Below are 13,833 nucleotides of genomic sequence, written 5' to 3'. Positions count from 1 at the left end.
CTAAAAATTGAGGTAGCCTTTCAGACAAGCAGGCTGCATTTTTTTGACAGTGCAGCTTGATATCCTTTGACCACCAAGAGATGATACTGGAAGCAGGAAGATGAGATGCCTTATTCTTTATTTGGATTTGTAGTAGAGCAGTAGGGAGGAAGGGAGTCCTTGCTTTCAAAAGCAGCAGATAGGGGATGCATTTTGGTCATGCAGTTGGGCCTTAGTTTGCTGCTCCTCCTTAGCTGGAAGGAGGCACTTCTACTGGCTGATATTAAGGTGGTGTTTCTTGTATTTGGCACTTGGCTGCAATGTGTGGTCAGTTTATGCCTCTCAAGGTAGGTTGGTTTGGGGTTTGGTTTTTTTTTTCTTGTTTGGTTGCTGATTCAGGCAGGCTTGCTCTTGGTGGATTTCTAAACCTCAGGGCTGAAACAGTGCTTTCTTCATTTATCAGTTCCTTTTCCTTCTTGGATGTAGGTTTAAAGATGCAGCTCTTAGCAGCTGGGCTTGAAGATGTGGTCATTATTTTCAACTTGCTGAGTCCTCTGCGTTTGCAGTGAGGTCTCTTTTTGTAATACATATGTAATACTCTTTTTATAAATACTGCATTTATAATCAGTATTTTCTCTAATAGATTGCTGAGACTAGTTATTTTAACTTTGCAGTTTCTCATCAGTATTACAGGGAAATATGGTTGTATTGGGAGGCAGCAGGATGGCTAGGTTCTTATCTAAAGAAGCTATGAGCAATGGCATATGGTTGATAACTTAATGGAAGTTGGATAAATAAAGGAAAAGAAGCTCTGACATATCGGGGAAAAAGTCATTAGTGGACTTTTTCTGTATCCTGTTTTCTATTAGTCTGTACTAAACTGCTTTGAAAATCCTAGTGGGCTTTTCCTTTGGTCTTCAAATAATGGGTTCTCTTCTTATATTGAATACATTTGTTTATCTCAAGGGCTGAACTGTTTGGGTGCTTTGATTTCTGTTTTGCATTTTTTTTAATCTACATTTGAACACACAAACTTCTTTCTCACCCTTTTTATAGACCTTTACATAATGCTTCAGGAACATTAATGTGATTATACAAATAAAATTTTAAAAGTGAAGCAAATCCCTTTGCAAATGATGTAAGATTTCAACACATGGTTCTTGATTTATACGATGAGATATAATCAATTCCCTTGTGCCATTATTAGAAAATAAAACGTGAGTTAATTTCTTAGTGAAGTTTGTAGCAAGTTTTATAATGGTGTCCAATTTTCCATGCTTACCTACATTGTTTGCATGCAATAAAGTCTGTCTCTTTTAAAGCTACACTCAATATTGTTCACTTTCTGTGTCTAAATGCCCAGAAGAAGAGTAAAATATGTCTCTAGTGAATTGCTAAAATGGGCCTTGCGCTATTTTCATTGGACAAGATGAGACAGAAGTTGTTTTACAGACAGCATTTTGAGGACAAAAACTGGATGCTCGAAAGAAATGGCGGAGATACTAGTCGTAGCTGGTCTTGGTTATGAATTCGTATTGCTCAGGACAGAATGCTCTGAAGTATTTAATGTCATTCTGGTGGTAAATGGGTGGATCCAGCCCCAACTCCCAATCCCTGCCTGAAATTTCTATTGCTGTAAAGCTAAAGAAAATATGTGAAAGTTTAGAACTGTGCTATAACTTGTGGGGATCCCTTACATAGGGAAACTAGATACACAGAAGAGAAACAAATCTAGTACTGAGGGCCAGTTGCATCCTTTTCAGTGCTTCCAGGTTTGTATTTTAAAGGCCAGACGAAACAAAGATGAATTTTAGTTATGTAGTTTGGTCTCTTGAAGAAGAACGCTACATTTGGAGTATTTTAAACCATGGATGAATGTCTCTGTTAGTCGGGGTCACAGTGAAATGGAATGAAATACTGTACTGATGTTCATGGTCTGCTCAGAAAACAGGAAGCTAGTGATTTAAAGCTACTCTGGCTCTTGTTATTTGATCCAGTGGGTGCAGATCAACTCACTGATTCACTTCTCTGCTGGTTCCACATCTGACCTTTTGAAGGAGATGCAATTCCAACTCGGTTCTTGTGTGATCTAATCCACCCCCCCATCACCAAAGCGCACTCCAGCATTGTTCTGGTCAGATTCTAATTCCTACATATGTTATGCTCTTGGAACAGAGTTTATTGTCAGTTAGGGTACTGTGCTGTATATTCCTTTTACAGTTCATTCTGGTACTGTAGAACTCTCTGATTCTGAGAACATGTAGAAAAAAAGGAACAGACTTGAATGTGTTCCTCCCATTTACTTTTCTTCTGTCCTCTGATACGTCTGTGGGAATTTTAGATACAAGAATAGATACCATGAATATAAGGGGAAAACCCATTTACATTTAGAACAAATATAGATGGGCTGATTAAATCTTCTGCAAGGTAGTGGATAGGTCAGCACGAAGTGCTGATTTTCAGTAGGTTGAGTAATGCAGTATCTTTCCCTTTACATGTCTGAGGACAAGCAAACCTGTCTGAAAGCCAGACCCAGCTACAAAGAAATCAGGTGATTCTTAAAGCTCTGGGTGAGCACAGCCAGGATGTGGGGGGCTTGCCTCCCATGAGAGACTTGGGGGCAGCACAGATAATCTTCTTTGGTTGGTGGAAGAAAACTTACCTTTACGTGATTCTGCAGATTTTCAGTGGTTTTTTTAATTAGGATACTGTTTCCTGAAAGAGCAGCCTGAGAGAGAATTAGTTAGGATCCAAAACTTTTCCTGAACTTGCACTGGAGAGTGTGAGGACCATAAGCGAATGTATTAACGGGAGCCTCACGCAACACTGGAAAATGCTCCTGTATTGATACTCCACTGCCAAGTTTCTCCTACATGTAGGAATTACAGCAAGCTTTTTGTCACGGAAAGTGACCTTTACAATTGTATACTCTTTAATGTTGTTTAACACTGAGAAATGTGGAAGAACACAGCTAGTATTCTGATACAAGCCAGGTCTGTATGCCATGGTTGAGGACTGCAAATCTCATTGAAGAAGTTTGTGACATGAATGTTTTAGAAGAATTTGTTAATTCTCCTTGTGATTGTTATTTATGTGCATGTCAGATGCATCAAGCCTAATCATTTGATTGAATTTAAGGGGAGAGGGTAGGCATAACACTTTTAAGAAATGTTTCATAAATGCTTAATTAAAAGCTAAGGTGTGTTCTGAGTATATGGACATAAGAATAGGTATTTTTAAACATAATTCTTATTCTTTAATATTATGTGAATCTGTGAAAGATATTTCAGATGAATGCATGTAGACTGTTGTAGAGACTGGCAAGTATTTTCTGTAATAATTTCACTCAACTGTTTAGGTGAGTAGTTTCTATTATAAATTGGAATATTAATAATAAAGAGAAAAATCTTAGTGTTGTGGCTCCATTTAAGTTAGAAAACTGCATAGATCTCTTGAGTATCTTTTAGTTCCAGTTTTGTGTTGAAGAGGGACGGTGCGGAAGATTCCTTAGTTCTTGTCACTTATTCACCCTGTCCATGGGTGTAGAAGGTGAAAGATTTACTGCTGATATCACATACGAAATCACAGAAGTCTTCAAAATGGTTTGGGCTGGCACTTTTCATGTGGCAATTTCAATCTTGTAGTGCTTGTTTATTTTTTTAGAACACATATATTTAGAAAACCACCTTTTTTTTTAAGTCCTTAAACATTACTTGTGTCACCAGTGTTGCAGCTATCACAATGATTGAAACTGGAGAGGGAGGAGTAGGTTATAGCAAAAGAAAGAAGGAAGGGTTTGATTCAAGCGCCCATACTTCCAGCCTTCAAAAGTATGACCTTGGAAGTGAATAGAAAGGTGGAGATAAATGCTAAATTGTTTCTCCCTAATTCATCTAGATAGGTAGTACTGTCTAGGAGGTTTGGCTAAAGGGATAATGAATATGTATTTGAGTACAAAAATGCTTGAAACTGAAATCCTAGTGAGTATTTAGAATGGCCTTTTAAGTCTGTTCTGACATTAGTTAAGATTATACCAAACTATTTTGGTCCAGGCTTTTTAGTGAGGAGTTCTTCTCTTACATGAATACACCTCTTGATCTCCTTTGTCATAATATTCTGTGGATTCTCCAAGAATACAGAGGCATTGATGTGGCATTTGATCTGAAAAATGTTGCAATAATAACTTCTTATAATCTGAAAAAGGGCATTTCTTTTGGTTTTGGTTAGCAGCCAGATATCCAGGGAACCCTAACAATATTTGTAGTGGTGAAGCTTATGGCCATTGTTATTTGTGTAGTTATGACTTCAAGAAGGAATACAGGATTTTTGTTGTTTTCTAGAAGCTATGTAGCTGCTAGACTTTTTCACGTTTTTATTCAGCTTTCTGTATATTGCCTGTGACCATTTTTTGCTGACTTATTTGGAGAGCTCTTTATATTCCAGTTACGGGAGGTTTTAGTTCAGCCAATAGACTTTTCATCTATACTCCTCTATTTTGATCTAGGTTTCTGCAGTTTCTTCCCCTCTGAGTTTTTCTTCCTTTTTTTTTTTACAGTCTTCTCTTAGTATTGCCTAGTTTGGTGATGTTGGGAATAGGCGTACAAAGATTTGTCTGAAGCCAAGTACTATGCCCTTCATATAGCGCAGCAGGCTTTGTAGAAAAGGAAAAGGTGAAAAACTTAGTTTTGTTTCCGCTTATGTATTGCATCCAAGATGCAGAGGAAAAGCTGGTATTTTCAGTATATCCTGTAAGTAAATAATTCTGTGATTAAAATTAATAAGGTTAACTTCTCTAAACTGTTCAGTCTCATCTAACCTAAATGATGGGCTTTAAGCTGTGTGACATACTGAGGATGAAGCCTGCATCTGCTGAGTCCAATCCTTTGGTTTGGGATTCTCTTCATCAGTGCTTGCGTATTTTGGTTTTATTTTCAGGAGTTAGAAGATAAATAAGTTGGGCCAGGATTCAAAGATGGGCTACTAAGGGATATGCGGTGGTTGGAGATTGATTTGAGAACAGTTCCAGCTGAGTAAGACAGATACTAATGGCTTGAATGCTGAGAATTGCACAGTAGCATTTGACATGAACCTTTTGATAGCTGTAGAATTGGTACTAGGAAAAGGGAGAGAGAAGAAGAAATACTGAGAGTTGAGATCTGTTCTAACAATGTTGTTGTTCTGTATGCATTCACGGTATAATCTATTGTATATTGATAAAGACATACTAAAGAAATTATCTCTGGAACAGAGCATTTCCATGGAGACTTCAGTTCTTGGATCTGAATTTTGAGGTTTCAGCCTTTCAAAAATGTTGTGTGTAACTTTTCTGTGCTAAGGACTCTTGTTCGAGTACTTAATATTTATTTAGAAGATAAATATTTTTTTTTATTGGTAAAAACATCATTTCAGTATTAAAAGCTGTCTAGCGTAGAGAGTGCAAGCAGAGTGGTTACCTATCCAAGCATCCAGCATTAGTATGGATGTAACAGGTAGCAACATAAACATATTATCAGAAAAAAACGTTTGGTTACATGGAAATGGGGGGGGAGTGGGAATCTTACTAAAGGATGGTTTGCAGAACTGAAAGAAAAGCCAAAATAAAGCCTTGTTAAACTAAACTGATTTAATCTGACGAAGCTGAGCCTAGACTGATCTCTAAAAGCTTATTTCATTCTTCCCTTCCCCTTGAGAACTCCTTCAAATAAGTAATACAATAGCAAGCTCATTAAGATCAAACTTTTATAGCATCTGGGAAGAGCTGAATAAATTTTAAGTGGTGGCCAGTGCTGCACTTTTCCTATGATAATATTAACAGGTGGAACCCCACATTTTTGTGACAGTAACACTAGCCATATATTTATGAACATTCAAATCTTTGCAAGAAACCTTTGAGGCTTTTTTTTTTTTTTAGTATATGGAATGTCATAGACTAGGAGATGGTAGATTTTTGTATTACTAATTATTTTGCAATGGTGGTTTGCAATATTTCATTGTGTTAGGTGTTGTACAAATACAATATGAGGAAATGTTTTTTGTTCTGAACGTTTTACAGTTGAATTCAACCAAGTCAGAGAAGTGTATGAAATTATTTTCATAGAAGGGGTGGGAAAACAGTCACATAGGTGCATGGATGGGTATTGTAGTGCTATACCTTTGATGGTGCAGGTGCTTAGGGGGAGTACATTAAATAAGCTATTCCATGGTGTGGGTATATCTGTTGATTTGCAGAGTATGTAGGTACTGCAGCACAGATGGTGCAAATATCAGTGTAATTGCGGCAATGATGATCTTACAGTCTCATGAACAGAAGTAGAATAAGCTAGGAAGCTCAAACTTGTGGTAATTCTAAACGATGGAGTATGTTCTCTGTTCACTTTCAACTTTTTGAACTGTGGACTATTCTAGAAGTTCAGTCCTCTTACAAGACAGCAGGATGTGATATGTGGCTTCGTGCTTGTGATGCACTCACGTGCAATTAATTGCTGCTTTTTTTTCTTGGTCTTTCATCAATAGGTGATAAAGAAAGTCAAGTCCATGCAGATGTTCCACACTCCTGTGACTTACGCTATGCAGGGTGACAGAGTGGGTATCTGTGTAACCCAGTTTGATCCCAAACTGCTAGAACGAGGCCTAATTTGCACCCCAGAATCACTTCACACCATCCATGCTGCAATAATTTCCCTGAAGAAAATCCAGTATTTTCGAGGAGCTCTTCAGACCAAGGCCAAGTTCCATATCACAGTTGGTCATGAAACAGTTATGGGAAGAGTGATGTTTTTCAGTCCAGCCCCTGCTGACTTCAATGAAGAAATTAAAGAAAATGTTTTTGACTTCGAAAAAGATTATCTTTATCAAGAGGAATATTTGTCAAAGGACTCAAATTCAGAGAACAAAGAAAATGACCAGGCAGGAGAAGTCCAGCTCCCAAAACAACAGTGGGCTTTACTAGAGTTTGAAAAACCAGTCACTTGTCCTAAATTGTGCCTTGTGATCGGCTCCAAGCTGGATACAGATATTCACGCAAATACCTGCAGGTTGGCGTTCCATGGGGTACTGCTCCAAGGCATGGAAGACAAGAACTACACGGAGACTTTCCTTCCAAAGCTGAAAGTGTACAAACTGAAGCACAAAGAAGGACAAGTGGAAAGGGTAAGCTGCCTCTCTAATGCTATACATGGGAAGAGGAAGTATTTGTTCTGTGTTAAGTACACATATTGGTGGGCTACAGAATTTTCACTGTTGTGTTCCAGAGTCTTTATACACATTTTTCTTATGTTTGTATATGTAGTATATTACATCTTGTCTGCTTGCAAACAGTCAGAAATCACTGCTTAAAAGTGACTAGTTTATTCGTTCAATGCTGTGTTGAGTAATTTGATGCTGTTTTTTCACTGATCCTTTTGATGTCTAGCCACTCTGTTCTTCCTGCAAACTTGCTTTGTTTGTGTACCTTCCTAAGTGGCTCATCTGTTCTCTTCCCAGTTGACAAAACTTCCAGCTTTCCATTGACATATTTTACACAGTTACTCTGCAGTACATTGAAAATTGTGGCAGAAAATAGAGGTGTGCTTTCTGGAGGAGTTAGCATCTACAGTAAAAAATTAATTGGGATTTTTTTACTATCCCTTAAGTATGGGTAGATATACCATCTATCGTGGTTGGTATTATTTACATTGCTGTTGTAAGTTCGATCTTGGTGGTGGCTACCTTTCAGTAATCAGTGGAGAACCATTTGTTTATACATCCCGTAGTGGAATTTTTCATGATGAATGGTTTAGGTGGAGATGTGCAATATATAAATAATTTAATTGCTTACCTCTAACTGAGCAGAGCTGATGTAAACTTTAGCAAATGTTTACTTGATATATTAGTGCGGTAGGTATTTTATTAACTTTTGGGTAAAGAACTATTAATTTTTATTTTCCTAATCCAAAACCTTACTGTTTGAACAAAATGTTTAGTGTTGTTACCTCCTTTCAAAATTCCATAAAGCTATGTTGAGTACTGCATAATATCTCTCCTTATATCTCTCCTTATTTTATTGTAGGAGACTAAACACTTAGCATACCTTACCATATTTTCAATTTATAATGCAGACTTCTTGAGTACTTTTTTATTTGTTTGCTGTAGTAATTTAATAGTAAAAATAAACCAAGATCCCTGTCAGGGCATGATTTTGAATTAGTGAGGTTCTTTTTTAAATGCCCCACTATATTAATTGATCAAATGGGCAATTCGTATGTCCTCTTTTTCTCTGAGGTTTCTATGTGGCTGGTTTAGATACTTTTAGAAAAAAAGAGTTTCTCCTTTGAATTTCCACTACTGACTTTGGAGGCCATTCTTTTCAAAGGAACTACAGACCTGTGGTGTTTTGTTGGTTTTTTGGATGCCAATTTTGTCACTAGGAAGGTAGGTAGGAGGAGGGTATCTGTAACTTCCTGAAAATTTTGTCTCTGTTAATATGGGTTATATGAGACACCCAAAATCAGCAGTCACGCTTCAAAATTTTGGTAGCAGGTGTATTGTTTCCTTTGTTTTAAATGGCTGGCTACTTTTCTCTTTGGCTGATGGTAATGTTGAACTAGAGCAACGGGTACAAAGTATTCTGTCCTCTAAGCTGCAGAGAAGCTCCAGACCAAATGCGTATGTCTGGATACCAGTTCTTCTGATGCTCTAGAGCTATCTTGAATTCATGAAACATTTGCCTTTATCTTTGCTAAAAATTTACTTGCTTGTGCGTGGCCCATGCTGTTAATATCCAGTGAGACCTGGCTTACCAAGTCCTTTTGTTTCTTTGCGGCTGTAGGAATATAAATGAGAACAGAAGTTTGCGTGACCCATGGAGACACATGCTGCTTGTGTTTTGTTTAACTGAAATAAACTGGTCTCAGATGCTTTCTTTATTTTTGCTCCCAATTCATGGCACTAGTCTATGGGATTTGAAAACTAGCAGAGTACCAACTGTGTGAGTTGCCTGACTGGGTTAACAGAGTTTGCTGTTAGCCTCGGTCATGCATTTTTAGTTGTTTTTATTTAATGTTATTTCCAAATCCTTTGCTAGTTTACGTATTCTGCTATTGATTTTACTGTGTAAATAATGGAATAATGTTAATCAAATTACGCATATTTTATTTTCTGATCCAGAAAATAACCAATGAATGTGGGTTATTTAATATTTGACCAACAGAGTAATTTATTAGGCTGATATATTTGTGAACTGTTTTGATACCTTCCCATGCTTTTTAAAATATAGAGCTGGAGGTTTTATTATTTTATCCTGTCTTCATCTGTCACACTGTGTGCACTATATATGGGCCTTGATCACTGTCTGTATGAATACTAATTGGCCCTGTAAATGAACAGTTGCCATTGAATAGTCCATCTGCAGGTTAGGTTTGTTCTCTGATTCTGCCTCCTGTGGTACTGTAGATACTCAGAGTTGGCATTTTCTGTGATGGGTGCAAAAAGGATAGTGGAGCAAATTTCGTAAGAAACGCTTATGGGTGTAAACGCTTATGGTGTAAAAAAGTGTTTTCGTAAGAAACGTTTATGGTGCCCAGGGGCATGCAGGGACTCGGGAGAGTTGGTGGGAAGAGGATTGTGCCAGTTACAAAAGGCCTGCTGGGGAAGTACTTACAGTGCTAGTTGAGGTAGCTACTATTAAGTTTGTGCTTTTGCAGAGCAGAGAGCAGCAGGAATAACTGGGTGGTACAGTGGTTTATTTTAGTACACAAAGTCGCTAGCTAATAGAAAATCTGAATCAGCTGGTCCCACCCTGCTGCTGATGGATAGCTGGAGATTACGATCGCTGAATTTAGGGTGTCTGTTCTTGGCACTGATACAGGAAAATTTCTTTCTCTGTTGAGCAAGGAAGCTCCCCCCTCCTCACCTTCCCTGGGGAGGCATAAAATAATAATAATTAAAAAATACATGTTACCTTCATGAGAAGTGAACTGCTCCTCCAGAGAATACTGCTGGGGAAAATTAGCTTCATAGCTTCCTGAAAGGCTGGGAGAGGGAGGCAGGGGCATGCAATGTCCACCTTCCCGAGTTCAGTACAGGGTGGAAACATGCTCCCATAACTGGGTTGTAGTGGAATTCAATCATGCCTATTTGTAAAACGTTGCTGCTAATCTGATGTGGGCTCTCCCAAGCCCCCCCTGCTTGCTGCTAGAATTAAAATAAATTCCCTGCAGTTTAACTACCAGTTTACCCAGGAGAAATCAGGCATTTATGGTTTGACTTTTTGTTCCTATTCTGATTAATTTCAGAGCACTGATGGAATAGTAAGAATTGTAAATTCATTAAGTTTCAGCATCATAGTACTTTTCTTTTGTTCCCCTTGTGCATGGCACTCTCCTGGATTTTAAGGTTTATTTCTTTAATAAAAGAACATTTTTTCTGAAAGCTTCTTTGGCGCTTTAAGAGCAAGTGTGACATTTTTGCTGTTTCACATAGAAATCAAATCCATGAACTGGGTAAACACCGTATTTTAAAAAAGTAAAGAAATCATACTTAAACTAGCAAATGGTCTTGAACTAGTATGTTTTAGTGAAAAATCACGCCGAAGCTTCCTGATTTTTTTCTTATCTGCTCAAGTGATGGTAAATGTTCTACAAAAATTAAAGTACCCTTGCATTTCTCTTTGTACTGCTCACTGTTTCCTTTTGGTATCTTGCCTCTTTAATGCCAAGACTGAGTGGAGCACTGGGAAAGAAAGCAAGCCTGACTACTGTTGTGCACCAGGATCTTTGAATTTACCTCTCTGCAGCATATCCTTGAACCTCTTTTTTTTCATCTCCTTGCTTATTTACCTGCTGATTTTTTAATACCTTTTTTTTTTGGTATGTATTACCGTAGTATCTGAGAAATTTAGCTTTAAAACATTTATCATCTGCCTTTTTGGTTAAGTTAGTGTTGTCTGACGTGCTGCATAGTGCAGGAAACTTGCTTCTAACCATGCTGGGATTGCATCTTGGTAATGAAAAAGTTGCATGGTTCAAACTGCAGTTACGATTTTTATCTCATAACTGTTGTAGAAGTGTGTGAATGCTCCTCTTTTGCTTTAGACCAGATTTGTTTTGGGGTTAGAGTAAGTCTTTAGGTGTTAGTTTTAAGGAAAATCAAAATCTGCCATTCCCTCAGAAGTAAGAGGGCACCGACAAAGGTTTGTATTTGCTTAACTTGATGATTTTTAAAATGATGTGAAATACTAGTCCAGTTTTCTCTTGCAGAGAGGACTTGAGAGAGGGGAGAAGTTCAGTGGAGGGAAGTTTCTGTCAAGAGCATCTTTCTGGCGTAGTTATGTGGAGGCAGAGACTGTTGCCCTCTGGACACTTCATTTTTGTAAAACCTTGGCTGCCTGACAAATGTAATTTCGATAGGAAAAAGAGCTAGGCTGGGAATAAGTGGCTTGTACTGATAAAAAGGTAAAAGCAAGGCTGAGAGTGCTGTTGTGAACACCAGTGTTGCTTTAAGGAGTGTGATGTGGGAATCTTGGTGAAAAAAGGGGCAAATGAGATGTTCTGAAGAAAGTTTCTCCTTCTGAATCGTCACACAGTGGTGGCTGTGAATGTGGGTTTGCTAAACTGTAGCAAGTCAGCAGCCCCTGGAGTCAGAGACAAGCAACTTATGAAGATAGACAGCAACTGTTGTCCTCAGTCTTGCTGGCTTCTGGAGACAGTCTGCTCACCAGTCATCTCTTTACAGTTCTGTGGGCAAAGACACTTGTATTAATCCTGATGTCATCTCTGAAATACCTTCCTCGCTGAATTTTACCTCTACACAGCACTGCAGATTAATTCTAGTCTGACTCATGAAGCAGTTAGTTCCTGGGATAAATCCTTTATATTTGTCACGTTATTTGCTCTTTTGCTTCCATGGACATAGAGGTTGAGTGCAGAGAGATTCAACCAAAAGGTGAACCGTAGAAATACATCATGCTTTCCTGCATGACTCAGATATTCTGCCAGTTTTGAAAGTGTTTGCAGAAGCAGGATTTATCTTAGGATGGTTGCCACAGGGTCCTATTGTCGAGGATGCTCGTAAATCAGTAGCTCTGTGGCAGAAACAAAAGGAGAAGGAAAACTCTCTGCCTTGCTTGGAATAGCGCAAGCTGTGCCTTCTGCACTTTCAAGGTTGTATAGTGAAAAATACATGCATGTCTCAGCTGCGATTGTTTCCCATTTTAAGCATAGCAGAATGTTTTCCTGTGAAAATGGGCTTGTCCTTCCTAAAGATGCTTTCTCTGTGTTCCTCTGACATTAAGAATAATTAATTCTCTCTATGTATTTCAAAGTTTTAAAATGTATTTTTCTCATTATTTGCCTTGCTCTTAGGCTTTACTTATTTGATACTAATAATGTTGCACTTGTTTCTTCAGTAGTTTCTTTCATATGTCACAGCCATGGGATGTCCTAGTTTTATTCATAGCCACTGGGTTCCCAAGTTTTGTGGGTTACTGGACAGTGAGGTTTTTTTATTAAACTTGTTCTCGTGGGGACTGAGGCTGTCATGTAGCTAGCATGCTTCGTTCCTGGAGGATGGAAGAATCACTTATTGCTCAATAACAACATGTTACTAATTGTTTAAATATTGGTGTGATCTAAGTGTCCCCAAGGAGAAAAGTATTGTTGCAGGAGCAAGATGTGAAAGCAGGGTAAGTTATCAAGATTTTTATCAGAGCATCTCTTCTGAAGCCTGAATGGAAGAGAAAAAGCTTATCTTTCAACATCTCTTGAAAGTGTTGGGGTTTTTTTCCCCTCTTCTTACAGGATAGTAAGAGCTGTGTCAGCAAGTGCATTACCTGAGTGGTCAAATGGAAGGTCTTTGTCACCATCACTTAACAGATATATCTGGCCTTTCAGAAGAAGGATAAGAGAGTGTGGAGATGAGTACTAGTAAGCAACTGCAGGAAGTTTGAGAAAATAGTATTTAAGTTTGTTGATGACCAGCAATGACCCAGACTATCCTTAAGGGAGCTAGGCATTTTGAAAAGCAGTGATTGTGAAAACAGCTTTTTTTTAACAGTTCTCAGCCATATTTTGTCTTTTAATTCCTTATGGCTTTTTGTGAGTGAAAACACCAACATTTAGTTTACAGAGTACGTGTCAAGTTGATAGTAGCTCAGCCATGCACTTGACCAAACTGCCAAAGGAGGGTACAAGGAGGAAAAATTAACTTGCACATGAGTGAACAGGAACATCCTATGTGGTTCACTTAAGGGATGAGACCAGACTTCTGGGGAGGTCGTCTTTGCTTGGGGAGGCGGTAAGTTGATATGGGAGTGCCAGAGTATTCCTGTCTGGGAAAGATTCCCAGGTAGTGGATCATGTGTAAGCAACACTGGTATTTTTTCACTGAATCCTTTCCAGATATCTTATCAGTAACACCAGAATTCGTTTCACAGTTGTTGCATGTGCACTGTATTTAAAGTATCTGCCACAGAAATACTGTTCCTTGAATTTTCTGTTGCATGGTTGCAGTGCTACTAGGAATGAACAGAAGTAAATTTTACCTGCTCAGGTAGTTAGATTCTTCCATCTAACTTATTTCTAGATGAAGGATGTTTCATTGGCTTACTAGGGCTAATGTTTCATCTGCTGTTTTCTTATAGTGGCACTGTAGTTCCAGCAAGGTAGCACATAAAACACTGCATCAGGCAATTACACTTTCTTGGTGACTGAAATGATGTGCAGACTAATACAGGCACAATGTGAGTAACAAGGCCAAACTGTACAGTGAAAACTGATTGAGTGCTGCCTGCAGGCACAGGCAGTGACCTGGGCTGTCAGCCGAATGTTCGGTGACTCTAGCTGAGAGAAGTGGTGGATGTCACTCCATCTACTGTAAACA

The 13,833-nt window shown here is 38.4% G+C and overlaps 1 protein-coding gene across 6 annotated transcripts in view; it reads left to right on the top strand.

Annotated features, from left to right (window-relative positions):
• EEFSEC (eukaryotic elongation factor, selenocysteine-tRNA specific) overlaps nucleotides 1–13,833 on the top strand; it is a 132,435-nt gene that overhangs the window by 68,607 nt on the left and 49,995 nt on the right. For all 6 annotated transcript variants that reach the window (XM_029995964.2, XM_041118757.1, XM_029995963.2 and 3 more), the window contains one exon: nucleotides 6,493–7,128. In XM_029995964.2, coding sequence (XP_029851824.1) covers nucleotides 6,493–7,128 — 636 coding nt within the window. The remainder of the gene's footprint in view (nucleotides 1–6,492; nucleotides 7,129–13,833) is intronic.

Source organism: Aquila chrysaetos, chromosome 20 (assembly GCF_900496995.4).
Source record: "Aquila chrysaetos chrysaetos chromosome 20, bAquChr1.4, whole genome shotgun sequence".
Lineage (NCBI taxonomy): Eukaryota > Metazoa > Chordata > Aves > Accipitriformes > Accipitridae > Aquila > Aquila chrysaetos.
Note: the sequence above shows the minus strand (reverse complement) of the source record. Positions and strands in the feature narration are given on the sequence as shown.